This window comes from Chrysemys picta, chromosome 16 (genome assembly GCF_011386835.1).
Source record: "Chrysemys picta bellii isolate R12L10 chromosome 16, ASM1138683v2, whole genome shotgun sequence".
NCBI lineage: Eukaryota > Metazoa > Chordata > Testudines > Emydidae > Chrysemys > Chrysemys picta.
In genome coordinates this window covers 8,757,200-8,785,011 of record NC_088806.1, presented here as the reverse complement: position 1 = coordinate 8,785,011, position 27,812 = coordinate 8,757,200, and the positions used below count along the sequence as shown (strand labels likewise).

Here is a 27,812-nt window from a genome sequence, read left to right as displayed (position 1 = left end):
GACTGGGCTACTTTTAGGCTAGTTTTTAAGTGACTCTGGGTATTAATGCAATAGAAATCCAGCAACAAATATCTCAAATGGGAAATTTGTGCAGTTAAGTTTATTTCGCTGATTTTTCCCAGCCTGTTTCTACAAATCCCGTAATCCACCACCTCATTGCATTTTTCATTTCAGTGGGAAGTTTATTATCTTTTTGTGCTACTTCTTGAGTTGAAACCATCCCGCATCTACATACACACTGCTAGGGGTTGAAAAAAGTACACTTTTCAGATGTGGGATTTAAACCCAAGCCTCCATCCAGTGACCAGAACACCCAAGTCAGGAGATAATGAAGTTCTATGCCTGGTGCTTTAGACCACTCCATCCTTGGCTACACTTGCGAGTTACAGTGCTTTAAAGCCACCCACAGCACTGTAACTCACTCCCCGTCCACACTGGCAAGGCATTTGCAGCGCTGTATGTCCGTGGCTGCAGCGTTGCATGTACTCCACCTCCCTGAGAGGAATAGCATGTATTGTGCCGCCCCTGTCCTGGCCTCAGGTAACCAAACATTTGACCCTCCCTTAAAATTCCCCGGGAATTTTAAAAATCCCCTTCCTGTTTGCTCAGCCAGGTGTGGCGTGGAATTCTATCAGTGAATCTTTCCAGGTGACCATGCCTCCACACGCCAAGCGAGCCCCAGCATGGAGCAATGGCGAGTTGCTGGACCTCATCAGTGTTTGGGGGGAGGAAGCTGTCCAGACCCAGCTGCGCTCCAGCTGTAGGAATGAGATACCTTCGGGAAGGTATCAAAGAACATGATGGAAAGGGGCCATGACCGGGACACCCTGCAGTGCAGGATTAAAGTGAAGGAGCTGCGGAGTGCCTACCGCAAAGCCCGCGATGCAAACGGCCACTTGGGTGCTCCCCCCGCAACCTGCCGATTCTACAAAGAGCTGGATGCGATACTTGGGGTTAACCCCACCTCCACTCTGAGCACCACCATGGACACTTCAGAGCCAGTGTGGGGGCAGGAGGAGGAGGAGGAGGAAAATGGGAGTGAGGGTGGTGGGGCGGATGGAGACACCTCAGAATCCCTGGATGCATTCAGCCAGGAGCTCTTCTCGAGCCAGGAGGAAGGTAGCCAGTCGCAGGGGCTGGCACTTGGTGGAGGACAAACAGAAGAGCAGGTTCCCGGTAAGCGTTTTTTTTTTTTGGGAAGGAATATTTTTGGTGCAGGCTCTTTGGAAGAGGAGGGTTAGGCATGCATGCCTAGATGCGGAATACTGCATTGATGTGGTTTATCACATCGCGGTAATTGACCTCGGTAATCTCTTCAAATGTCTCATCCAGAACGTGTGCAATGCGCTTGCACAGGTTTATTGGGAAAGCCACCGTGGTCCTTGTCCCAGCCAGGCTAACGTGTCCGCGCCACTGTGCCACGAGGGGCGGGGGGACCATTGCTGCATGCAGGCAAGCTCCATATGGGCCAGGGCGGAAGCCACATTGCAGTAGAAGACCCTCTCTTGCTTCCCGGGTCACCCTCAGCAGCAAGATATCATCCAGGATGAACTCCTGTGGAAAATGTTGGGACAGTGTTCAGTGTAGGTGCCCCCTGCAGCTGTTGGCTCTCCCCAAGGCACAGAAACCCAGAGGACAGTACAGCTGTGAAACAATCAGTCCCCCTTACTCACCATTTTGAGGCTCCCGTGGGTTATGTGTGCTCTGTTTGGGACGGGAAAATTATGCTATTGTGTAGACCCTGTGTGTGCCGTCCTTAAGTGCGGGGGAAATCATTACTCTGTCTGCTATAAACAATGCTGCCTCTGTTAAATGTTGCATTTTGCCTATACAGCTGCAACAACCTTGAGACCTCAGCCGTCCCTCTTATGGCCTGCTCAGAGACTGCAAAGACTCAGGAAGAGACCACGAAAAAGCAAAGAAGACATGCTGCAGGAAGTGATGCGGCAATCTATTAAAGAGAATGAAAAAGCACAGAACTTGAGGAAGAGAGAAAGCAGGATCCACCAGGAAAACGCAGCACCCTGGAGGCAAAGCACAGAGAACTGGCAGCAAAGCACGGATTGGCTCATAAGCATCGTGGAGCACCAAGCAGTCGCTATCCAGGAGCTCGTAGCCATGCAGGAGCAGTACCGCAAAAGCAAACGCCCCGCCCCCCACAGTCCTTCTCCCAGAATTCTTTCCCTTTTGCCCCACTGTCACCTCCAATCCACTTTCCCCAACTTTGGGGTTCTTCACGCCACCAGCTGCCTCCAAAACCAGTATCTTCACCACCCAGCCCTGAAAACCATGACCATTACCCTCTGCACTCAACCCCCATCACCATGCAGTATAGCTATCTTGAAGTGCAGCACTCACTGCACAGCACACCAGACAGGACATACGCGAATCTGTGATTGTACCGTTCCCCACTCTACCCCCTTGCTCTTTCTGATTCCCAAGCAGTTGTGTTTCTTTTCAATAAATAAATTTTCTTTTCAATAAATGGATTTTTTGGCTTTGAAAACATTCTTTATTAATGCATAAAGTAAAAGATTCCTTAGCCCAGGAAATAAACAGGCACTGCAAGTCTGCTTAGCAAACACTGATCCCTAAAGATTGGAACTACTGCACTTCACTCCCGTGCAGGGCAGCAGATATCACTGCTGGTTTTCAGCCTCAAATTGCTCCCTCAAGGCATCCCTAATCCTTGCAGCCCCATGCTGGGCCCGTGTAATATCCCTGCTCTCTGGCTGTGCAAATTCAGCCTCCAGGTGTTCAACCTTGGAGGTCCATGCCTGAGTGAAGCTTTCACCCTTTCCTTCACAAATATTATGGAGGGTACAGCACGCGGATATAACCGCGAGGATGCTGTGTTCAGCCAAGTCTAGCTTCCCATACAGAGATCACCAGCAGCCCTTTAAATGGCCAAAGGCACACTCCATAGTCATTCCGCACTGGCGCAGCCTGTAATTGAACCGTTCCTTGCTGCTGTCAAGGCTCCCTGTGTAGGATTTCATGAGCCACGGCATTAATGGGTAAGTGGGATCCCCAAGGATCACAATGGGCATTTCAACTTCCCCTACCGTGATCTTACGCTCTGGGAAAAAAGTCCCGGCCTGCAGCTTCCTGAACAGCCAAGTGTTCCGAAAGATGCCTGCATCATGCACCTTTCCTGGCCAGCCTGTGTTAATGTCAATTAAATGCCCACGGTGATCCACAAGCGCCTGGAGAACCATAGAGAAATACCCCTTCCGATTAAGGTACTCGGATGGGGGTGGTGCCAGAATAAGAATGTGCGTCCCATCCATCGCCCCTCCACAGTTAGGGAAACCCATTTGTGCAAAGCCATCCACGATGTCCTGCACGTTACCCAGAGGAGGATGCGATTAATGGCCCTGCAAACTTGCATCAACACGATTCCAACGGTCGACCTTCCCACTCCAAACTGGTTCGCGACGGACCGATAGCTGTCTGGAGTTGCCAGCTTCCAGATTGCAATAGCCACCCACTTCTCCACTGGCAGGGCAGCTCTCAATCTCATGTGCTTGCACCGCAGGGTGGGAGCGAGCTCCTCACACAGTCCCATGAAAGTGACTTTTCTCATCCGAAAGTTCTGCAGCCACTGCTCCTCATCCCAGATAATTTTTTTTTTTAGTTTTGTTTCAGCAAGAAAACTGAAAAAAATCATGTGGGGTCTACGTGAATTATTATGATGATGGCGATTATTATTTTATTGGTTTGTCTAGCTAGTAAGCGAAACAACAAATGATTTGCACAGCTCTATTTATATAAACAGTCCACATTGGAACATGCCTAATTTCGGCTCTTAGGATCTAGAAAAGTTTGATTTGTTTGATATGTGGTGATGAAAAGTTTCCTTGACTGGGAATTGAACCCAGGCTGTGGCAATGAGAGTGCAAAATTTTGACCAAAAGACCACCAGGGAGATGACAGCTGATGACTGATGCTAGGCTTTTTCAGGCAACTTTCTCCAAAAAATTCATCTTGGGTTGACCAGAAATATTATTATTGTTATAATTTTGGTATGGCTAGCAAGCCAAATATTAAATTATTTACACAGGTCTATTTGTATAAAAGGGTATTAAGCCTGGGGTTTAAGGTGCACAGTGGGCATATGCCCACATTTTGCTATTTGAGAGAGCTTTGATTTTCACACAGTCTCCAAACACCTTCCTGGCATCCTGAAATCTAAGCGGGAGTCTGAAGGAGTCACATACCTGCTCAAGGTACTTCTGATGTTCTAGAAGGGAGACAGAGAGGAAAAAAGCTCAGTCCACAGTGATGCTAATGAGCATGAATAGCCAATGATCTTTGTATGTAACTACTTAGTCAATTGTGAACCTTCCTATCATTATCCCTTTGAGATGATGAAGTACACTTGACTTTATATCCCAGTGTGCCATGGACTTCTACAGGTTGCATTAGCCAGTTCAGCCATTTGGCACTTGCAAATGGGTATCTCTGTATTGTGCCTGATTCTTATACAGCTATAAAAGGCTGGTAGATGCAGATACTTTCCTCTCTTCCTAACCAGCACTAATACCAAGCCAGGCTAGGGCTGGGAAGAGAGAGAGAGAGCAGCAGATTTCCCCTACTGTTTCCTGCTCTTTTTTTCTTGACCAGTTTCTCCTCTGCACCAACTTTCTTTCTTATTTTATCAGCCTGACTAGCTCAGTGGGTAGAGCATCAGACTTTTAATCTGAGGGTCCAGGGTTCAAGTCCCTGGTCAGGTGATAAACTATTTACTAAGATCTTAGATATCTCTTTAGAGTCCTCTTTAATGTTACTTTTTCTCTTCAGGATTTTGCCTTTGCTAAGAAGGGCCTTTTTGTATGTGAGATTGAAGGGGCAAATTCCTGACATCCCCTCTGTCCTCTCAGGCTAGAGAAATAAAGGACTCTGCGCATATAGCATGTTCCTCCCCTGCACACAAACACAGAAAATATCCCTAAGGAATTAGAATCACCTGCTGCCTTCCCCTGTCCTGCTGGATCCACAAATGACGATGCTCTTCAGCCCGAACCCATGTCCCCTTTATTCCCAGTGCCCCTTAGTCCCAACCCACAGGCCCTCCTATGCACAGTGCTCCTCACTCCCAACCAGAGCCTACTCCTCTTCACCCTTCTCCTCTGTCCCAACCCACAGCCCCCTCCTATTCCCAGTGCCCCTCAATCCCAACCCCCAACCCCCTTCTCCTCACGCTGCTCCTCAATCCCAACCCACAACCCCCTCCTATTCTCAGTGCCCCTCAATCCCAACCCAGAGCCCACTCCTTTTTACAGTGCTCCTCAATCCCAACCCATGGCTCCCTCCTTCCCTCCAGCAGTGGGTGCTTCAGACCCCCTCAGGAAGTTTTTCTTGCAAGGTTTCATGTGTGAGTGTGCGTATGGACTTCACAGGATGTTGCAAATTTCTATCTTAAATATGTAAGCAGGGTTTGAATGAGCTCTCCCCTGACATCGAGGGATGAGCTGTGGAAGAGCACTTCTGGAGCTGATCTCCTTTGCATGGGCACACCCACCCTGTCTAGGTGCTCAGCATGATGGGATTACTTGCTGAAATGATCACTTTTGGCTGGTGTTGGATTCCCCATTTCCTTGTTATTGGGGCAGGAGAAATAAAGGGTTGTTATCCTTGTTGTGTGAATGGAGGGCAGCAGAACTGTGCTTGGCAGACCCTGATTGAGGGACTCACCCTCAATTCAATAGCACTTGCTAGGCAGGAGACATGGGTTCCAAAGCCAAATGGGCTGGGGTTTGGGTTTTAATACTAAAAATTAATCTTAGATCAATTTTTGGATCCAGTAGGACAAGCTCCACAAGCCTGAGTCAACAGACCCAGGGTTTGAGAATAGTGACTTGGGTGTGTTTATGGTAGCATAGACATAATGTTAGCCTATGTCCACACTGAAATGAAACACTCAGGCTGGCCCATGCCAGCTCAGGCTCATGGTGCTTGGGCTGTGGGGTGGTAAATTTGCAATGTAGACATCTTGGCTCAGGCTCAATACTGGGCTCTGGGACCCCACAAGGTTGGGAGGGAGTTTAGCAAGTGAAAAAGGTAAAATGGCAGTGGAGTATTATCCTGGACTCAATAGCATTTCTCCATTGATCTGTGTGCTTTGGGGCAGGGACAATAACATGTCCTGATGCATTTGTTATTTCAAAGGGGGGTTTAGGGTTTTCATTCTCACACACGGTGGATGAAGCAGGACTCAACCCTTGGTGTAAACAAAATGAGCTGCCCACAGATTCTGGCAGCCACAATGAGCCATTTGGTGTGAGAGCCCAGACCTGCCCCTGTCCCAGAGGGAGGGGGTCATCCACGAGGGGCTTGGAACACTGACCTATCGGATCTTAACTCCCAAACTTTCAGTAACTCTATTATCAGTGCCCATGAGTGTAATTTAAACCATAAAAATAGCCATGCTGGGCTAGACCAAAGGTCCATCTAGCTCTGTATTTTGTCCTCTGACAGTAGCCAATAACACATGCCCCAAAAGCCCGTCAACAAGGGACTGCTGGGAGTTGAACCCAGGATCTCCTGTTTACAAAACAGATGCTTTATCCAACTAAACCACAGTGCCTGCTTGTGGTTAAGGTATGGTGTTTGCCCACACCCTAAGAAGCTTTGCTTGTGCTTGGATTCTGCAAAGCAGAGAAGCAGGTGAAGTTTTCCTTGGAAGCTGTGTGTGTGAATCTTTGGCCAGGTCTGCACTACAAAGTTATTTCAGCATAATTATATTGCTCAGGCATGTGAAAAAACACATGAAGCTCCCTCGGTCGCCAGCTTCTGGCTGGTATACACACTACAATCCCACATCTGGCGACAAAACTGCCCTGTTTTGGTGACAAAATAAAACCACCTCGATGAGAGGGCTAGAGATTTTTGCAGCAAACTTAAAGCAACAAAGTATCAGTGTAAACACTGCTGGTCATTATATCACTATAACTGGCCTCTGCCAGTATCCCACAATGCCCGCTGTGAACTGGCGGCCCTGCATTCCTGCTACAGAGGCTGGGCCCCTCCCCGGTCATCGCTGCGAAAAACTCTGACAGCTGAGCCTCCTGCTATGCTCCAGCAGCCAGGAGCAAATCACTACCGTGGAATGCTGCTCTCTCCCCCACTGCGAACACAGAGCAGGGCGGTGGGAGCTTCCTCATAGTGTGGGGGGCATCAGAGTCCGAACTGTGGTGCCCCCATGATGCCCCTTCCCCAAGGCCCCTCACTCACTCCGCCCCTTATCCCTGAAGCCCCAACCCCACACTGCCCCTTCTCCCTGAGACCCCACCCCATCCCTCCCCCCAAGGCCACACCCACAGAACGCCTCTTCCCCCCAAGACTCTGCCTTGTCCACCCCTCCGTTGTTCGTCTTTAGGGCAGGTAAAAAGTGGTGAGGCCATGGCCCTCTAAACCCCCTTGTTCCGGCACCCCTGACACAGAGCTAGGAAGGCAGCAGTGTCTGTGTGTGGGTGTATGTGTGAGAGAGAGACGGCTGTGCTGTGCTGAGCCAGTGAGGGAAGTGGGGGCTGACGTCGGGGCTATTCCCCTCCCCCAACTCAGGACTGGTTGCTTCCCGCAGCTGTCTGAACGTAGAGACAGGGTGCCCACACACTCACTCTTCCCCAACACACACACTGTCTTTGCCCCCACACACACACGCTCTCTGTCCCACACTCTCTGCCCGCCACGCACACTGCAGTTAAAAAGCAGCTGGCAATCTAGTAGGATGCCCATGGAACAATGGGATAGAGAAACCTGCATCATGTGATGCTGTACCGGCCCATGAGACATTGCAAACCCTTCCCAGAGCACCCTGCAGCCAGTTGCACAGTGGGATAGCTACCGACAGTGCACTGCTCTCTGTGGTGATCCAAGAGCGTGGATGCATTCTGGTGACACAAGCAGCCTTCTGTAGACATGCAACAATGGTTTAATTAAAATGCTTTAACAAAAGCAGCATAACTCTGTAGTGTAGACAAGATCCAGCTCCTATTAGCACCAAAGATGCTCAGGCACTGAAACTAAAGAACAACAGCTGTCTCCATAGCAGGCAGGATTCAAACCTGCATAGGGAGACCCCAATGGATATAGTTCTTCACCTTAACCACTCAGCCACAACTACTTGTTTTGTACAACTTTTTCACTACACTCTAGTTCTGTTCTCACTGAGTGGTCATTTCCAATTGTTTCCTCAGACCAGCTTCCACAGCACACTCACTGCTGTGCCATTGTGTAAGTGTGTCCATGGCTGAACAGCAAGAATTCCTGCTCATTTCCTTTCTGGCTGGAGCGTGAGAAAAGTGTGTTTGTGGTTAATGACGTTGCTGTAGATAGTTGTCCATTCCCTGCCTTGATAAGTCAGACAGTCCCTTTCCCCAGCACATCAGTGATTGCAATAGCAGGAGGCAGGTTTTCTCTGAGGCACTGAGCTTTGCCAGGGGGTTGTTGGCTCCTTTCTTTCCTCACCTTGGAGTAAACTCAGCTTTTTATTCCATCCTTGATGTTTCATGGAATAACAACAGCAGCACAAAGTAAGAGGTGGGTAGGCTGGGTCTCTGGGGAGGGAGCAGAGAGATGTGGATGGTGGGCAGACTCATGCTTTGGGGTAGAGGGTGGAGAGGCCCAAGCAGCAAGTGAGGAGTCCGCAGGGGACGAGAAGAGTGAGTGAAAGGTGATCCAGCAGGCCTCAGCCAAAGAGGCAAAGTGGGGGAGGGAAGTGGCCAAACGGGAGCAAGGATGGAGCACAGGTGGGGCCTCAGAGGGAGGAGAAAGAGCGGGGTGGAGTGGGGGGCAGTGCCACAGTCCAGGTACCGATGCCCCCCCACACTTTTAGGGAGCTTCCAGTGCTCATGCCCAGCCTCCCCAAATGCAAGAGTCATGGGCCACCTATTCTCTGGATCTTCACTAACTAAGCCCCTCTCCAAGCTATGTTGATGGGAGAAGCCCTCCTGTTGACACAGTGCTATCTACACCAGGGTTAGTTTAATATAACTGCATTGCTTGGGGGGGTAAATTTTGTACACCCCTAAGTTTTGTAGTTACACCGACCTCATTTTGTAGCATAGACCTGTGCAAAGAAACACACACACACCTTGGAAGTAAAACTTCACCTGCTCCTCTGCTTTACAGAATCCAAACACAAGCAATGCTTGTCAGGGCCCTGTCGGGGTTGGCAGGGAGTCAGGTGTGGGCAGACACAATGTTTTAGGCTGAGGGAGGCACCATAGCTTAGCTGGCTAAAGCGCCCTGTCTTGTAGATAAACGATCCTGGGTTCAGCTCCCAGTGGTGCCTTGTTGAGTGGCTTTTGGGGCACTTGGTATTGGCTACTGTCAGAAAACAAGATTCAGAGCTAGCTGGATCTTTAGTCTAGCCCAGTGTGGTTTTTCTTATGGTTTAAATTACACTCACTGGCACTGATAATAGAGTTACTGAAAGTTTGGGTGTTAAGAGCTGATAGGTCAGTGGTTCAGTCCCCTCACAGATGACCCCCTCCCTCTGGGACAGGGGCAGGTCTGAGCTCTCACACCAAATGGTTCATTGTGGCTGCCAGAATCTGTGGGCAGCTCATTTAGTTTACACCTAGGGTTGAGATCTGCTTAATGCACTGTGTCTGAGAATGAACATCCTAAATCAATCTTTGAAATAACAAATGCAGCAGGATGTGTTTTGTCACTGCCCCAAAGTAGACAGACCAGTGGAGAAATGCCAGTGAAATCTTCACTGTGGTTTTACCATTTCCACTTGCTAAACTCCCTCCCAACCTTCTGGGTTCCTAGAGCAGGGTACTGAGCCTGAGCTGAGACAGATACACTGCAACTTTAAAGCCCAAGCCGCTGTCCTGGATTAATCTAACACAGGCCAGCCATAGGCGTTTCATTCCACTGTAGATGTATCCTAACATTATGTCTACACAGCAATTAAAACACCCAGGGCACCTGTCTCACAGCCCTGGTCGGCTGACTCATGCTTATGGGGCTTGCGCTGCAGGATTATTAAATTACAGTGCAGACATATGGGCTTGAGCCCAACCTCTGAGACCCCACGAAGGGTGAGGGTTTCTGAACCCAGGCTTCAGCATGAACACAAATAGCTGCACCACAGTTGTTAGCCCCATAGCTTTAGCTCCACGAGTCCAAGTCAGATGACCCAGGCCAGCCATGCTGCAATCTTTATCCCAGGACAGATGGACTCTAAGGGTATGGCTCCATTGAAATATAAGCCCAGATGTGGCATGCTGTGCTCAAAGTAGCACCCTGGAAGCCCCATATTCACCACTCTCATATAATGATGATATGGTTTGTACAAAGTCTGCCTTGTGAGGATGGACACTGCTTGACTCACATCCAAGCAAAGAAGCTTTCTATCAAGTTGGAAGAAACTGTGGAAGAGGGTAGCCGTGTTAGTCTGTATCTACAAAAACAACAAGGAGTCTAGTGGCACCTTAAAGACTAACAGATTTATTTGGGCATAAGCTTTTGTGGGTAAAATGCATCCGAAGAAGTGAGGTTTTTACCCACGAAAGCTTATGTCCAAATAAATCTGTTAGTCTTTAAGGTGCCACTAGACTCCTTGTTGTTTTTGTGGAAGAGGGGTAGAGACCTCATGACTTGGCCTCTCTTCCTGACAGCTCAATACCTAGAAACACATCTAGAGGACAAAGACTGAACTGAAATAATTCAGAAATCTGGAGAGAATAATAATAATACATTCAAATCAAAGTCCCCAAACAGACTAGTATTCGTTTTTCAGCAGAAAATTTTCAATGTGAGGGATTTTGTTTTCCCAGTTAGACCTTGCCACGCGAAGCAGAGAGAAAATGTTTGATTTGCTTCCTTCAGAACAGCTTGGCCTAGATACTCTAGCTGTGGTTCACTGTTCTGGCCTTGCTGAAGACTGGAGCATTTTAATAATTTGGGAAGGTCTCAGGGTGTTTGGGGGAGATTATGAGGACATTACCTTTTGAGATAAAAACTAAGAAACACAGAACTCTTTTAGAAATCTGGGGTTTAGACATTTTATTTAAAGCAGAGGAGGTCTGAGTTCCTAAGAAGGTTTTTGTTTGCAGGAAGCAACCTGGTTTGGTTTGTCATTGTACTAAAGGGGAAAGAGTTGTTTGTCAAGGAGGGGGAAAGACTAAATGTGGCTGATGAGGATTCAAACACATGCATGCAGAGCACAATGGATTAGCAGGCCATCACTTTACCCACTTGGCACCTCATCTGAGCTGTCAGGAAACGGACAGGAGGAGAAATCTAAGGCCAGCAGAGATAGGGTCAATCTGGAGTTTTTAAATACTAAGCGTAAGCAGGGGCTGAATGAGCTCCCCCCTCACATCTAGTGATGAGCTGTTGGAAAGACTTCAGGAACAGACCGTGTTCGCATAGACACACCTAATCCGCCTAGGTATGCAGCATGATGGGACCAGTGTAGCTTTGCCAAAATGACCAGTTTTGAATGGTGTTGGGTTACAAATCAATTTAGCATTGAGTGGAATGAAATGTTATTATCCTTCCTGTATGAGTGAAAGACAGCAGAACATACCTAGTCCATCCTGATGGAGGGGTAGGTGGGTGAGGAATACCTTTTATTGGACTGCATAGAAACGATTGAGGACGTCACCCTAAACCAGTGGTCCCCAAACTTTTCACATTGTGCCCTCTTATCTGTGTCTGCGGCCCCTTGAAAGCCACAGTCAAGAACCGGGGCTTGGAGTGGAGCTGTTACTTCCTGGTGAGAGGGGTGTGGATGGGGTAAGGGAGATAAGGCTGGTCCAGGCTGAGGGTGGGGTTGGGGAAGAGCTGGGGAAGAGTGGGGCTGAGGGTTGCTTCCTCCCTGCCCTGCATGGGGGCTGGCTTGGGCCCTGAGGTGCCCCCATGAACCTTCCTCTGTTCCCCCTAGGAGGCATGCCCCACATTTTGGGGACCACTGCCCTAAACTGACCCCTACTCGCTAAGCAGGGGCTAGTGATGCCAAAGCCCAGGGAAAAGAAGAACAAGGGCAGCAGCCCTGGCACCGGAATCATGGCCCTGAATCCCCTTCTGCCTGCGGCCCTGCCCTCTTTCAACCTTTCCATGCCTTCCACCCATGGCCTCATCCACTAGTCACCTCTGTTTCACCCCTGGCCCTGAGACCAGAGGAGCTCTGTGCCCCTGCTCCAGCCCCTGGGCCATAGCAGGGAGTGAGAGCACTTCCAGCCCTGAGGCCAACATAGGGGAGACTTTTCCAGGGGGCCTAAATTGGCCAGGGCCCCTAGTCATGGGCCTCACTGCCCATGCGGCAACTTGCCACTGCCCTCTTGATGACACAAGGTTTGGGGAGGCTTAGCCTCCCCAAGCCTCCATTACGTGCCATCCATGCTATCATTGCTCAGTGTGTGGCCAGTATCTCTGTGTTCTCTGCTGTTCATGGTGGAGATCTGAGCCGGTCTTAGGGGTGGGCCACCCTGGCAGCCGCCCAGGGCACCCAGTGCTCAAAGGAGCACCATGTGGCAGTGCAAAAGTGCATGCTGCCAGTGTAGTGTCAGAAACTACTGCCTGGGGTGCAGGGCCGGCTTTAGGCCGATTCCACCGATTCCCCTGAATTGGGCCCCGCCCCTAAGAGGGCCCCGCGCAGATCGGGCAGTGTCCCTGCCTGAAGCAAAGCTCCCTGACTCTCCCGGAAGCAGCAGCTGTTGCTGCTAGGCAACGAGAGACGCTGGCCGGTGGGGGGGGGGGGGGGCTGAGGCAGAGGCAGCAGCGGCTGTTGCAGGTCAGGAGGGGGGAGGGGGGAAGAAGGCACATGTGCTTTGCAGCCTTCCCCTCCCCTCCCCCCGGCACTCACCTGGAGGAGACACCGAGGGGGCTTCGGGTCCGGTGGGAGACAGGAATCTCGGCAGTGGACCTCACTCACCTTAGCAGCTGCTGGGGCTTCGGTGGTGAGTGTTTGACCCTGTGATTCCTCCTAGGTGTGTAATATTGGGTTGGTTTTGTGGTTTCCGGTGGTGTTGCTGTTTTAGGGTGAGTTGTGCCTGCCTGTGTCTGTTTCAAAAGTAAACTCGGGATCATGTAACCCAGGAAGAAAGCCCCGAGCCAGTACTTAGTGCTGTGAATTCCAGGTGAAAGAGAGAGAGACAGGGAGGTTTGGAGGAGGAAATCAAATACATCAAGGGGGGAGAATGCGAAAGGTCTGCAACACGGCAGGCTGAGACTTTTATCTCTCCCTTCTCCCCCGAGAGAGGGGAAACTGAGGCACGGAGTGATCTGATTCCCCTCCCCAAATTAGTTTGCAAAGGAGAGGGACGGGGGGCTCCTATCCAAACTGGTTCCCTTTCCATTAACTCTGCTTCCCCTGCTGCAAGACCACTGTAGGGGCTGAATATTTCCATTAAACTCTGGCTCCTTCATTTGCCCTGCAACAATAAAATAGACCGGCTTTGGGGGGGGAGGAATATCCCCCCCCCCAAAGCTGTGTGGACATTAAGGTTTTTTTTTGGAGGGGGCACAATAATATTCCGGATCGATCAAACACCCAGCTCAGCTTTCTAGCCATCCAGCAGCTCTAGGGCAGGGAAGGAAGGTGCTCTTGGTGCAGAGTGGTCGCAAAACAGGGGTGAATTTAGCGGGGGTGGGGTCCGGTTGAAATCCCACCCGATGCAGCCACACAGAATCGCTGGTGGTGCTGGGAGAGGCCAGGAGTGAAAGCAGGTGGCCCGGGAGTGGGGGGACATTTGCCCTCAGTCCTGGGCTCTGGGATGGACTAGACTGGGTGGGTGGTGGGTACAGTCTAGTCTTCCAGCCTGTTGCTCTCTCTGGGGTTTGTGGTTTTCATCTGGCTCCACCGAAAAGATCAAACAAGCCCAGTAGAAAAGGGGGTGAGAGAGGCAGGAATGGGTTTGTAAGAGGTTAAAGTGACCCATCAACGAAAGAGTGAAACCAGAGTTTGACTGGGTTTCCCCCCAGCCACCACTCCTGCAAACACTGGGCAAGGGACAGCCCCATCCCCCACCGAGGCTATGGTGAGGGGCAGCAGGGGAGGAAGGAAGCCACATGTGATGGCAGTCCCCTCCCCCCCAGCACCCACCACCCCCTCTCCGGCCCCCAAACTCTGTCCCAGAGCCTGCACCCACCCCTGCGCTCTCCCTCCCAGAGCCTGCACCCCTCCACCCATCCTGCACCCCACACCATGCCCCAGCCCGGAGCCTGCACCCAAACTCTGTCCCACTCAGCCCTGGGCAAAGCTCTCCTTGGCTGACTCCCAGCCCCTCTCCAAGGGTTGCAGCTGTCTGGAAGTGCCTGCCTTCCACGTCTTCCTCATTCACACCTCATTCATTCAACAGGTCAATTGATTACAAAGTGGGGGAAGAACTTATTCTACTTCTAGCAAAAAGACATTTTTCTTTTACCTTAATTATACTACCTTAGGGGCCAGCTATAACATTACCAAGGTTCAATACAAAGTCATATAAAAGTTATACAAAAATGCATAATGCAGAGATTTATCTTCAACTGCACTGATTGACTGCTGTGTGCAGTAATATAGTGACCCCTGGGTCTTTGAATGAGGCTTTATACTTGGGGGGGACGAGCCGCGAGCGGGTGGGCAAGCGGCAGGTGGGCAAAGAGGCAAGCAGTGAGCCAGCAGGGGTTCTAGGGGCGGGCATGGGGGTTTCTGGCGGGGGAGGGAGAAGGTGAAAGGAGACAAGTGGTGGGTGGGGGACTGACTAGGAGGGACACAGAAAGCCATCGGGGAGCTAGGGGGTGAAGAGGGGCATGATGGTGGGGCCGAACAGGGAGAGGTCGTGTCCTATTTTACTGCTGTGATCTGGTCATCCTATGTTACCCCCCACCCCCAAACCTTCCTTTTCTTCGTTTTTGGCCCACAGCTGTTTCGGCGGGGCGGCGCTGGGGAAGCAGAGTTTGTTTCCGTGGGCCGGGAGGCGCTGGGGCGGGGGGGAGGAGGGCACAATTTTATATTAATAAGGAAATATTTTATAAATTTTAATAAAATAAACATTATTGAAGAAAATCAGTTGTACAACTATCAAAACATGAATTATTTTCCTAATATGAAAGTGAAAATCAGCTAATATATAATTTTGTTATTATTTATATAGTCATGGAAAGTAAATAATACATGGAAGAAATGAAAGGGTTCTTTTTAAGTGGCTTTTTTTTTAGTCATCCCTGCTGGGGCCCCGTCGAAATTGTTCGAATTGGGCCCCGCACTTCCTAAAGCCGGCCCTGCTGGGGTGGTTCCCAGATTTCTCCCTGCTTCTTCCCAGCAGAGGAACATCATGGAGAGGGGGAAGTGATGACACACAGATACAGCTCCCCCCCCCCCCCAACATTCCTCCATGGCTCCATAGAGGATTCAGAGAGAATGAGGAGCAACACTAAGTGCTCTATGCATTCTGGTCACTTTCCCCACCTGTGCTGTGCTGTGAGGCAAGCATCAGAAGCTACTGCTCTCTGCCCTGCCCTTATGCAGCCCGGGTGAGGAAAGTGACCTGGATGCAGGGATCTCTGATGTCGCTCCTCCCTGCCCCCCCAGAGCTCCCAAGGCGTGCACAGAGGAGCAGCTTTCCAGGGAGCAGGCAGCAATGCCAGCTGCTCCATGCACACAGGTCAGTGTCCTCATGTGGGTGCAGGAGGGGCGCAGGGGTTGGGGTGAAGGAGGTGTAGGAGGAGGGCAGTGGCTGGGAGCACAGGAGGGGAGTGCAGGAGTTAAGAGCAAAGGGGACACAGTGTGGGGGTTAGGGCAAAGGAGGGGGCAGGGGATGGGGTGAAGGAGGCACAAAGGTTGGGAGTGCAGGAACTAGGGGGAAAGGGGGAGTTGGGAGCCCACAGGGGCCAGGGGCAATGGGGATGTGCCAAACTGCAAGTTGTGCCCAGGGTGCCATTTTCCCTAAGGCCGGTCCTGGTGGGGTGTTTCCCCATTGATAACATTTCTTGCCGGGAGGGGAGGAAGAGAAAAGAGGTGTTTTCTCTCTGTTTCTTTCCTCTCCATTTTTCCCCATTCCTTCAATTCCAGAATCCTCCCTTGTATTTCAGACTGGGATTAAAGGCAGCTCCAGACTTTCCCTTTCTCCCTTCTGGGAAATCAAGTTCAAGTTTTTACAGGGAGCTAAAGAAGCCTCAATGCTGCATCTGAATTAATGTCACATTTCCCACTTCTTGACAGAAAAAAAATGTCATTTCGATCCCAGGTGAGTCCATTTCAGTCATTCCTCAGCCTGATTCTTTCACCCTCATGCCTTAGGGCATTGCGACAATGTGTGGGCATTTTGTTTTCCTCCACAGTTTCATACAGAGGCACAATTTCCTTTGCACAGAGCCATGAACAGCAAAACCTCCCTGTGTCTCTTGTCTGAGCCAGGGCATTCAATTGTATTGAAACCTTCTCTCGTGCAGTGGCAATGGTCAGACAGAGGGGACGTGGCTACCTTCAGCCCTGACAGTGAGATATTTGCTCTCCTCTTTCTTCAAGCTGCTGTTGTTATTCCATAAAACATGAACCATGGAATAAAAGCTGAGTTTACTCCAGGGTGAGGAAAGAAAGGAGCCACCAACTCCCTGAAAAATCTTAGTGCCCCAGAGAAAAGCTGCCCCTGTTATTGATGTGCTGGAGATATGTTGGGAAAAGGGACTGTCTGAATTGCCAAGGCAGGGAATGAACAATCTACAACAGTGGCTCTCAAACTTTTGTACTGGTGACCCCTTTCACATAGCAAGCCTTTCAGTGCGACCCCCCCCTTATAAATTAAAAACACTTTTTTATATATTTAACACCATTATAAATGCTGGATGCAAAGTGGGGGTTGGGGTAGAGGTTAACAACTCGCGACCCCCCATTTAATAACCTCACGACCCCCAGTTTGAGAACCCCTGATCTACAGCAACATTATTAACCACAAACACACTCTAATCATGCTCCAGCCAGTAGGGAAATGGGCAGGAATTCTTGCTGTTCAGCCATGGCCACGCTTACAGAGCTGCACAGCAGTGAGCGTGCTGTGGAAGCTGGTCTGAGCAAACAATTGGAAATGACCATTCAGTGAGAATAGAACCATAGTGTAGAAAAGCCCCTGTGCTAAGTGGTTATGGCTGACTGCTTAGGGAGATGGGCTAGAACACCATGGGCGTCTTTCTGTGGAAGTTTGATTCTTGCCAGCTAGGCAAGGCTGGTGTGTGGTGTTTTTATGGCTGTACTTTCAGTGTCTGATCACCCACGGTGCCACAGGGAGCCAAGTCTAGACTTATTCAGAGGCTAAGGACAAGTCAACATTTCAAACATTGAGTCTACATTACTGCAGTTCAGTAATGGAGATGCTCTATGCGAGGGTTTCTCAAACTTCATTTCACTGCAACCCCCTTCTGCTAAATACCTTACTACATGGCTCTGGAAAGAGGGACCAAGCACCAAGCCCCTCCACACTGGTCGGGGGAGGAGGCCAAAGCCTGAGCCCTGCCCCAGTGGGGGGAGGGCTAAACCAAAGCTTGAGGGATTCAGCCCTGGGTGGTGGGGCTCAGAATGTTGGCTTCCGCTCCAGGCCCCAACAAGTCGAATGCCAGCCCTAGAGACCCCATTAAAACAGGGTCATGACTCACTTTGGGGTCCTGACTCAGTTTGAGAACCACTGCTCTAGGCTGAGGGGAGAGAGTTTTCCTGTCAGTGTAGTTAATCCACTTCCCTAAGAGGTGGCAGCTATGTCAGTGGGAGAAGCTATACGTGGGTGTGCAAGCTGTGGTGTTTACCACATTTAAGAAGTTTAATCAAACCCATTTTTAAAACCACTGTGGTCTGGGAATGGCAAAGGAGCTCAATGAAGCAGGGGCTGTACTTCAAAGTCCTGGAGATCACAATTTCATGCTACTGTTGTCATGGGGATATAGCTCAGTGGTAGCGTGTTTAACTACAGATCAAGTGGTCCTTGGTTCAAACCCAAGTGCCCTCTTATAAGCTTTTTTTTTTTTTTTTTTTTTAAAGGAAAACATTTTCTTTTCCATTGTCCCTTATGTTCAGGAGCTCCACTATACGGGGATGCTTGAAATGAATGTAAACACTCAACATTTCACTGTCCAAATGCATAAAAACCTAGCAAACCAGTCCATCAGCTGAAATCAGTTCCAATCCTCCAAGTGTCTAGTTTATGTTTTCATCAACTAAACAAAGGTATAATATGAATGTACATTTGCAGATTCCCTCTTCTCCATGGGTTATGTTTTGCAGAACAACAAGAACCACATCCGTTGCAGTTCAGGAGTCTGATGAGAAAAGGCAACTTGGTGCAAGTCACCAGCACCTTGGCTCCTTCACATTCAACCAGCAGCTGGGCCCCCAGGACAAGGAATGAGAAGAAGACAATGGCTGTGAGCAGGAAAATAACCACCAAGAAGCTGGCTAAAGCTGTCAAGATCCCCAGGAAGGTCACCAAGTCCATGTCTAGAATGTGGTTGTGGAGATTAATGGAAGGAGGAGGCACATGTCAGAGCCCTCGGGGGTCTCATGTCAGGGCCCTAATGGGGCTCTAGGTGATCGCTACTTCCCACCACCGCACACAGATGTAATGAGGTTGAGTAGTGTCCGCAAAAGAGAAACTAAACAACTAATTATTCCTCAAGAAAGGTTTTTAATGATTTACGAGTATAAAGGCAACACAGACAGAATAAGAAAAACAGAATTAAAGACCAGCATTGAGTGAGGATTAATACAAATGGCAAGTTATACTGGAGACAAGTACAAGTAATATGCATTAACTACCTATTCCTTTAAGTGCACATATAAAAATTAAATAATATTGAAAATAGTTACAAGCACATGCAACGCTACTATTACTGATTGCCTAGCAACTTCACATGTACTGTAACCACCCTTAAATACAATTCTATATGCAATACTAATACAGATTAACTATATTTTACTAACTTTAACCTACCTATAACCTTATATAACAATTTATAAACTTGTATTGACTTTTATGATAAACTTGATGGTAACTTATACTGAAGACAGGCACAGCGACTTGTAAAGCTATTATGGTTTATAAACTACTAGCTTCACCAGCACTGTACCCACTTTCAGCTAGGCACAAAATATATACAGTTATTATATATTGATTAACTATTGACTAAAACATCTCTACCTCAATATAACGCTTTCCTCGGGAGCCAAAAAATCTTACCGTGTTATAGGTGAAACCGCATTATATTGAACTTGCTTTGATCCACCGGAGTGCGCAACCCTGCCCCCCCGGAGCACTGCTTTACTGCATTATATCCGAATTCGTGTTATATTGGGTGGCATTATATCGAGGTAGCGGTGTACTATTTTTAAAGAACATAAACAATTTACTAATATAATTAAACTATAATATTAATACAGATTTAAGATTAACTAGCTCGAGTACAACCAGACGTTTTCACTCCGAAACCTTACCCTGCATTCTTCCAAAGATACATTACCTTCAGTTGACCGTTTCCTGCACTGGCCAGGCACAGATAGTGGGTGAAGCACAAGCCCCTTTGGTTCAGGGGGTGTATGTGAGCCTGACAAAGAGTGATCTCTTTTAGGTCAACACATATACACACATACTTGCATCTTTGAACCTTTTATATGGTATTTGCTGGCCGTGTTTTAAAACAAGTCAACCAAGGAAGGTGGACAAATGTTTCAGTGTGGTATTTGCGGTTGTTTTGAACTTAAGAACTGTGCAACTGTGCTTAGCTCATCTCTTTCTCTATGCGGCTAATTGTGGTCAATTTGCTAGATGCAAAAATGCTCGAGTAGCTTAAAGAGGTATTTGGATGCAGACCATAGTAACCACAAGTCTATCTATCTTTACAGAGTTTCCTTTTTAGTCTATAAAACTTCCTAGAAAGATTTTGCTTATGCTTGCAGGATTCAACTGTATTCACTTATTGCAAGTTCCGGAAGGTTGAGGCCTAACGGTGCTTAGCCTGACATTACTTGACAAGACTTATGCACATTAATCACAGTTTAGACTAGGAAAAGTGATGAAGTTTAGATCAGGTCACGGGGAAAGCTAATGCCAACCACTGCACCTGGGCTGCATCTGCACTACAACTATAATGGTCTTTTTACACCAAGATCATTAACTTGAGCAGCCAACGCCATGTACAGTCCTAGTGGACGTAAGGCACAGGTAGTTTTTGCCTCAGTGTAGCTTGTTGGGAATCAAACCCCTCTCTCCCACCTGGCGCTGATGAACATTCCTGGCTGGAGGGACACACATTCCTGTGACTCAAAAGGAAAGCAGTTGACAGAAAAGATCAGAGGACTGACCCCAAAGAAGGTGAGATGCAAAAGGCAGAAGCAGGCAACTCATCTGGTGGACCTGAGAGACCACAGTGAAGATGGTGCAAAAATCACTATGTGGGATTTAGCAAATGTGATTTTTAAAAAAAAAAAAAATCTTTGCCCAGCCCTAATCAAGGCATGTGTTACAGTTCTCTCATGTGGATTTTCTGAAGTCTAATCAGGTGTGAGCTCTTTTTGAGGCATTTCCCACACTCCGAGAATCCATAAGGTTTCTCACCAGTGTGGATTCTCTGATGTATAATCAGGTCAGAGCTCCAATTGAAGCTTTTCCCACACATGTGAAGGGTGTCTCTCCTGCGTGGATTCGACAATGTGAGATAAGTTGTGAGTGCTGACTAAAGCTTTTCCCACACTCAGATCATGTGTAAGGCTTCTCTCCTGTGTGGATTCTCTGATGCGTGATAAGGTTTGAGCGATCATTGACATTTTTCCCACATTCAGAGCATGTGAAGGGCATCTCTCCTGTGTGGATTCTCCTACGTTTGCTCAGGGTAGAGCTGTGATTAAAGCTTTTCCCACACTCAGAGCATGTGTAGGGTGTCTCTCCTGTGTGGATTAGCTGATGTGAGATGAGGCTTGAACTATCAATGAAGCTTTTCCCGCACTCAGAGCACGTGTAGGGCATCTCTCTTGTGTGGATTCTCTGATGTGTGATAAGGGTTGAGTGCTGACTAAAACTTTTCCCGCACTCAGAGCACGTGTAGGGCTTCTCTCCTGTGTGGATTCTCTGATGTGTGATAAGAGTTGAGTGCTGCCCGAAGCTTTTCCCGCACTCAGAACACATGTACGGCTTCTCTCCTGTGTGGATTCTCTGATGCATGATAAGGTCTGAACGTTGACTAAACCTTTTCCCACACTCAGAGCATCCATAAGGTTTCTCACCCATGTGGATTCTCCTATGTTTGCTCAGGGTAGAGCTGTGATTAAAGCTTTTCCCACACTCAGGGCATGTGTAGGGTGTCTCTCCTGTGTGGATTCGCTGATGTGAGATGAGGCTTGAACTATCAATGAAGCTTTTCCTGCACTCAGAGCACGTGTAGGGCTTCTCTCCTGTATGGATTCTCTGATGTATGTTGAGGGCTGAATGATCACTGAAGCTTTTCCCGCACTCAGAGCACGTGTAGGGAGTCTCTCCTGTGTGGATTCTCTGATGTGTGATGAGGGTTGAGTGCTGACCGAAGCTTTTCCCACACTCAGAGCACGTGTAGGGCTTCTCTCCAGTGTGGATTCTCTGATGTCTGATAAGGGCAGAGCTACAACTGAAGCTTTTCCCGCACCCATGGCACGTGTAGCGTCTCCCTTCCAAGTTGATTCTGCCATGTGTTATAAGATCTGAGTGGCTACTGAAGTTTTCCTCGGGCATCGGCTGAGTCTCACAGCCTTTTGCTTTTTCCGGGAGTGCACAACACCCGGAAACATTCCCTTTGGACCTTCCTGATAACGTTCCATGTGATTCTACTTGCTCAGCATCTTCCTGCTGGGGTTTCCCCTCCTCATTCTCACTCATCATCCCATCACCTGAATGGGAGACAAAGAGAATCCAGACATAGGTCACTCCTTGCGCCAGAAAGAAAAGAAATCTCAGAGAGAGGAATGGAAACCGGATGAACAAACCAAAATATGTGTGGGAGATATCAAACCTATCAGGAGCTGCTTTTCCGCACACCCTTCCCCATAGGAGAGAGGAAGGGATCAGTTTTGGTCCACATCTCACCAGAACACTCAGGAGAATGTGAGATCGGGGAGGGACCTGCCGCCAGTTGTCAGTCAGAATACGAGGGAAGTCATGAGTGACATCTGCCATCATGATTCCACATCTGCAGGGAACAATCCTGAACTTGGAGAGCTCACAGGGTCTTAGTAGGGCATTCCAAATGTTTCCTGCATTCCCAAACAGTTTTTGAGTTGGTTTAACCAATTCCTCACCTGTGGAGGCAGCTCTCAGGAGCACTTCTTTCTCAGAGCCCTGGAGGTCTGGGACCCATGGCTCTACCCCTCGTTCCAGCTGCAAGATCACATCAGGTTTGGAAATTGGAAACCCTACTGCAGGCAAAGAAAACAAGGGAGGTCAGTGGAATTTGTGGGATACTTGTCACAAAGAATATACCATGGTTTTAACCCCAGTTCATTTTTAAGCAGTAACATCCCAAGGCCAGCTTCCTTGGCTCAAAGTGGCAGGAGAGTTATTATTATTATAAACCATATTCATTACCTTAGTGCCTAAGGACCAACTAACAGTGGGTCGCCATTGTGCTAGGCAAAGTACAAACAGAGAATAGTAGACGGCCCATGCCCTGAAGAATTTACAATCTAAATAGACAAGACAGACACAGAATGGGGGAAGGGGTAGAACCCACTGTTAGAATAGAGATATTCAGACCTGTCTATAAAGCCTATACTTTAAGAACTTAGGTGTATTTTTATCACTTTGTCTTTATACCCCTGTAACTAGATAAGAATCAAAATCACAGTCTGCCTGTGTCTGGGCCTTCTCTCACTAGGAGAGTCTGAGGCCTTGTTCTTAGGCCTTTGGCTAAGCAGCAAGGGCAGTGTAGTGAGTCGGTGTGGCTCCCCTCCTGCCCAGAAGAGGGAGCCCACGTGCAGACCCCAGAGTGGGTGGGACCACCACCGCCTGTCCCCGCCCCCCGGAAGTCAAGGGGCGGGACAGGAAGTATAAAGGCCGGCCGCCAGAGCTCAGTCTGCGGCCAGCCACCACAGGGAGTAGACGTGTGGCCGGGAGCTCCCGGCCAGGAGACTGCCGAAGGCCGAGGCCGGGACCCTAGCTGGCCCGAGTTACCCAGGGCACGCTACGAGGAGGAGCCACCGGAGCCCATCCGATACCGTCACTGGGAGAATCCCTGGGAACCCCACCCCACCAACCCTGAGGGTGAGACTGCACCCGAACCCCTCCGCCCCTGCTGCTACCCAGAGGAGCCGCCTGAGGACCGTTGGCCTGACTTCCCGGCCGAGCTACCGGACCTGCCACCGAGCCCTGGCAGAGAGGAGCCCATGCAGATGGACTGGCCCGAGCCCGGCGCGATGAACGAGGTAGGCTTTGAGGGGGATCGTGGAAGTAGCCCGGGGGTAGCCGACCCCGGTCCGGCTGCAACTGAGTGTGAGCCTATGTCAGTGTGTTGCGGTCTGGATACCCCACTGACCAGCAGCGGCAGCAACCGCTGTTAGGGCTCCGGGCTGGAACGCAGTGGAGTGGGTGGGCCTGCGTTCCCCCCTGCCACCCTCCGCTCACGGGTGGCAGGCTTCCCCCTCACCCAACGCTCGGCTACAGCAGCCTAGGCATACCCTGTGCCTCTGAACTGTCTGCCCGCTCAGCCCCTGCAAACAAGGGCCTGAGCTAAACTGTGTTTGCCCCGCCCTGATCCAGGGCCTGGGCTCTGAACTATTTGCTCGCTCAGCCCCTGCAAACAAGGGCCTGAGCTAAACTGTGTTTGCCCCGCCCTGATCCAGGGCCTGGGCTCTGAACTATTTGCTCGCTCAGCCCCTGCAAACAAGGGCCTGAGCCTAACTGTGTTTGCCCCGCCCTGATCCAGGGCCTGGGCTCTGAACTATTTGCTCGCTCAGCCCCTGCAAACAAGGGCCTGAGCCTAACTGTGTTTGCCCCGCCCTGATCCAGGGCCTGGGCTTTGAACTATTTGCTCGCTCAGCCCCTGCAAACAAGGGCCTGAGCCTAACTGTGTTTGCCCTGCCCTGATCCAGGGCCCGGGCTTTGAACTATTTGCTCGCTCAGCCCCTGCAGTCAAGGGCCTGAGCTTTAACTGTGGTTGCTCCGACTCTGCACCAAAGAGCCGGAGTTTCGGGACTAACTGACTGCTTGTTCCCACAGTAGTGAGTCGGTGTGGCTCCCCTCCTGCCCGGAAGGGTCGAGCCCCGGCTAGGACCTATTACATGCAGCCATAAGCTGGGAAGCGAACGGTCACGTCCTCACATCCCAAACCAGTCACACTGAAATAAGGTGCTATTGGGCTGTTAGGAAGACGATCCTGTCCGTATAGCGCCCATCACCACCAGATAAAGAAACAGATCTTAAGATAGTTAAAGAAAACTTAGTCTGATAGCATCCTGTTGTAGCCCTCAGGTTTAATCTGCTTATTTGCATAGATATATCTTTTCTTATAAATTTGAGTATTTGATGTAATAGGTTTATAGATTTATATTAAAAATAAGTTTGACTGTAATGCAAGAGACCTACAGGCTAAAACCCTGTATGTTAAGCTAAGGCAAAGTTAGAATATCTATATTGGGACCCTTTACCCAAAAAAGTAAAGATGACCCAAATAGATAAAACACCCATGCAGATGTATAGAGACCTTTACCTAACCCAATACACAATGCAGGATGGCAAAGGGGATTTTTCAAAGTTGTACCCACAGACGTAACAAGTACACCACAAGTGCGTACATACCGGTCATCCATATGCACAAACATACTAGCCTATGAGGTAAGTGTACCCTAACATTTCTGTGGGGGAAGGATGAAATTTGGGCATAAGAGGAAGGATTTCTGACCAATGCTCTATAAAAAGATGATTCATCTTGCCATTTTAGAGGCAATCTACTCTTCATTGTCTCCATCTTCAAAAATGTATCAATGCTCCCCATCTACGACGGCTATTAACTATTACTAGGCCACACTTCGTTTCTTTTCAAACTTTAAGTTTTAAGGGGACTAGGCTAAGCTTGGTTTCCCTACGCTTTGTTTCAGTTTAAGGTTTATTAAGTTAAGTTAGAGAGTAAACAGCTTTAACAGCTCTTTGCATCAGTTTCCTCTGCTAGAGGTGTGAAGCCAGAACCGCCAGAGGTGGGGTCTTGTATCTTTCAACACCAGGTTATTAAAACAGAGTGAGAGTATTAATCAAAGTTTGCAGCACATAATATTGTATTATCATATGTATCTCTTAAATAACAGTAGTACAATTGCAACTCTGTAATTCTAACTGTTTTACCATCTGCTTACTATTTCATTGATTTTAATAAAAGATCTTTATGACTATATCTGTCTAAGTGTGAGCTTCCTGTCATACCCCCGAAGGTCCTTTTATAACATCTGTGAAGCCTGATTCAGGACGAACTTTTATCTTCTGCTCAAACAAATTGCGAGCCTAAACCCATGCTAATTAATATCAATAATAATTATCAATTAATTAAAAAAATAAATAAATAAAAATACATTAAGTGGATCAATTAAATCAACATTACTAACACACCCCAAATCAGGCTATACTGTCTGGCAAGAAATCACTTATCAATGGTTGTGAAACACTCATTTCTGTATTTTATCTTTATGGCCACCACTTTTACATTGTTAATCAGTTTGGTTCTCTAATTGTTTCTGTCTGGTGTATAATTAATTTTGCTAGGTGTAAGTTAATTAGGATAGTCGGATATAATTAGTTAGAGAATTATGTTACACTATGTTAGAATTGATTAGTTAAATTTCAGCATAATGATTGGCTAAGGTATAGCTGAGAATATTACTATATAAATGGAGTCAAACAGGAAAGGGAAGAGAAATTGGAATGATAGAATCATAGATTCTATGAATCATAGAATGTCAGGGTTGGAAGAGACCTCAGGAGGTCATCTAGTCCAACCCACTGCTCAAAGCAGGAAAAATCTCCAACTAAATCATCCTAGCCAGTGCTTTGTCAAGCCTGACCATAAAATCCTGTAAGGAAGGAGCTTCCACCCCCTCCCTAGGTAACCCATTCCAGTGCTTTACCACCCTCTTAGTGAAAAAGTTTTTTCCTAATATCCAACCTAAACCTCCCCGACTGCAACTTGAGTCCATTACTCCTTGTTCTGTCATCTGCTACCACTGCGAACAGTCTAGAGATCCATCCTCTTTGGAAACCCCCTTCAAGTGGTTAAAACCAGCTATCAAATCCCCCCTTACTCTTCTTTTCTGCAGACTAAATAATCCCAGTTCCCTCAACCTCTCCTCATAAGTCATGTGTTCCAGTTCCCTAGTCATTTTTGTTGCCCTCCGCTGGACGCTTTCCAATTTATCCACATCCTTCTTGTAGTGTGGGGCCCAAAACTGGACACAACACTTCAGATGAGGCCTCACCAATGTTGAATGTTTGTTAAAAGGGGTGGGAAATGGGAAAAGGGAACAGGGATACAGGCAAGCCTCGGCGGCATCAGAGCTGAGAAGGGGGACACAGAGTAAACGCTTTGTGGCATCAGAGCTGGGAAAGGAACACTGGGGAACAGACTGTATCGGCGTATAGAGATAAGCCTGACCGTTGTGAAAAGCTTCAGAATACGTAATCTTATAGGTGTAAAAATTGTACAGGCTATACTACCACCCTGTGACATCATCAACAAAGTGGCCATTTGTGCCTGGGTAGGGGCCCTGCTATGGGAGAGAGGAATGCAGCAAGGGACTCAGGATCAGTGGCTGGGTCGCTGTGCATAGAGATGGGTAGGGGGGTAATGAGTGGGAGAGGGAGGTCAAGGGTAAAAATAATAATATTTGGGGGAAAATTTATAATGAAGTGAAACTGAACAGAAATAAAACTGGATTGTAGGCTTTAAAGCAACAAGGGTTGGGTAGGGATTTGGGGTTAAAGTCTGGGATCCCCCACAACTCTAGATCCCCAAACCTCTTCTCCCTCCCACTGACCCACCCAGCCCACTTTCTGGGTGCCCTTCCTCCACACTCCCCTCCCCTTCTACCCATTACTCTCAGCTATCACCACCTCCCGGTACCTTGGCAGCTTCTTGTATTCTCTCCTCATCTCTACCTCATCCCTCCCTGCTGCTTCTTAGCTCTCATCCTGAACACACCCTCCCCATGTCCTCACACACCAGAATTATCTACGCCCCTGCTTCTCCTCCCCTCCCATGGCTCTCTTATCCCTTCACCCGTGGGGGTCGTGAATGGCAACATTATACGCTCTCCTATCAAAAGAAGAGCTCATCTGACTGTCACACAACCCATGCATGAGTCATACAGCTATTTACTCAATTTAGAATTCTACAGATGGCATATTTTCCTGTTAAAATGAGGAAAAGGCATGAAAGCTACAGTTATTAATGTAGTTATTAATGTAGCCAATAAGGATACATTAAATACAATTTTAAAATGACTGATGGCACCAGAAAGGCACATGTCCAAAAATTATTCTAGTGGGTGGGACATAAGGCAAAAAAAGGAGAGCAAGGAAACATGTCCAAACTTGTATTATGAATAAAGGTATAAAGTTATTACTACTCAGGTTCTTTAGAGACAGCTTCTAATAACCAAGGGGACAGGACTCCTTACCCAGAAAGACCACCGTCTCATAGTTCTCCTGCATGACATCCCTGTACAGGGCTCTCTGAGTGGGGTCCAGCAGAGCTCCTTCTTCCCTGGTGAAATACAGAGCCACCTCCTCGAAAGTCACCGGCCCCTGAACGAGAAAGAGTCCAACACTCAGTACCTGCTGCCCCACTCACAACCCCACTATTCACGGAACAGCAGCACCAGG

The 27,812-nt window shown here is 48.5% G+C and overlaps 1 protein-coding gene, 1 long non-coding RNA gene and 3 other non-coding genes across 7 annotated transcripts in view; 3 read left to right on the top strand and 2 right to left on the bottom strand.

Annotated features, from left to right (window-relative positions):
• Nucleotides 1-4,663: 4,663 nt before the first annotated feature.
• Nucleotides 4,664-4,736, top strand: TRNAK-UUU (transfer RNA lysine (anticodon UUU)). Its single transcript has one exon. It is a non-coding gene; the product is annotated as a tRNA-Lys (tRNA).
• A 1,779-nt stretch (nucleotides 4,737-6,515) lies between these two features.
• Nucleotides 6,516-6,589, bottom strand: TRNAT-UGU (transfer RNA threonine (anticodon UGU)). Its single transcript has one exon. It is a non-coding gene; the product is annotated as a tRNA-Thr (tRNA).
• A 5,963-nt stretch (nucleotides 6,590-12,552) lies between these two features.
• Nucleotides 12,553-19,144, top strand: LOC101942992 (uncharacterized). 2 transcript variants are annotated; one of them, XR_257284.4, is made up of 3 exons: nucleotides 12,553-12,920; nucleotides 16,036-16,190; nucleotides 18,215-19,144. It is a non-coding gene; the product is annotated as an uncharacterized LOC101942992 (long non-coding RNA). The 2 variants fall into 2 exon arrangements; XR_006173480.2 differs by having other exon boundaries at nucleotides 16,016-16,190.
• Nucleotides 17,868-17,939, top strand: TRNAC-ACA (transfer RNA cysteine (anticodon ACA)). Its single transcript has one exon. It is a non-coding gene; the product is annotated as a tRNA-Cys (tRNA).
• LOC101943180 (zinc finger protein 135-like) overlaps nucleotides 18,595-27,812 on the bottom strand; it is a 34,026-nt gene continuing 24,808 nt past the window's right edge. For both annotated transcript variants that reach the window (XM_065569739.1, XM_065569738.1), the window contains exons 3-5: nucleotides 27,608-27,734; nucleotides 22,250-22,366; nucleotides 18,595-21,841 (exon numbers count right to left, since the gene is read on the bottom strand). In XM_065569739.1, the coding sequence (XP_065425811.1) occupies nucleotides 20,682-21,841; nucleotides 22,250-22,366; nucleotides 27,608-27,734 (1,404 nt within the window). In that variant the 3' untranslated portion in view covers nucleotides 18,595-20,681. The remainder of the gene's footprint in view (nucleotides 21,842-22,249; nucleotides 22,367-27,607; nucleotides 27,735-27,812) is intronic.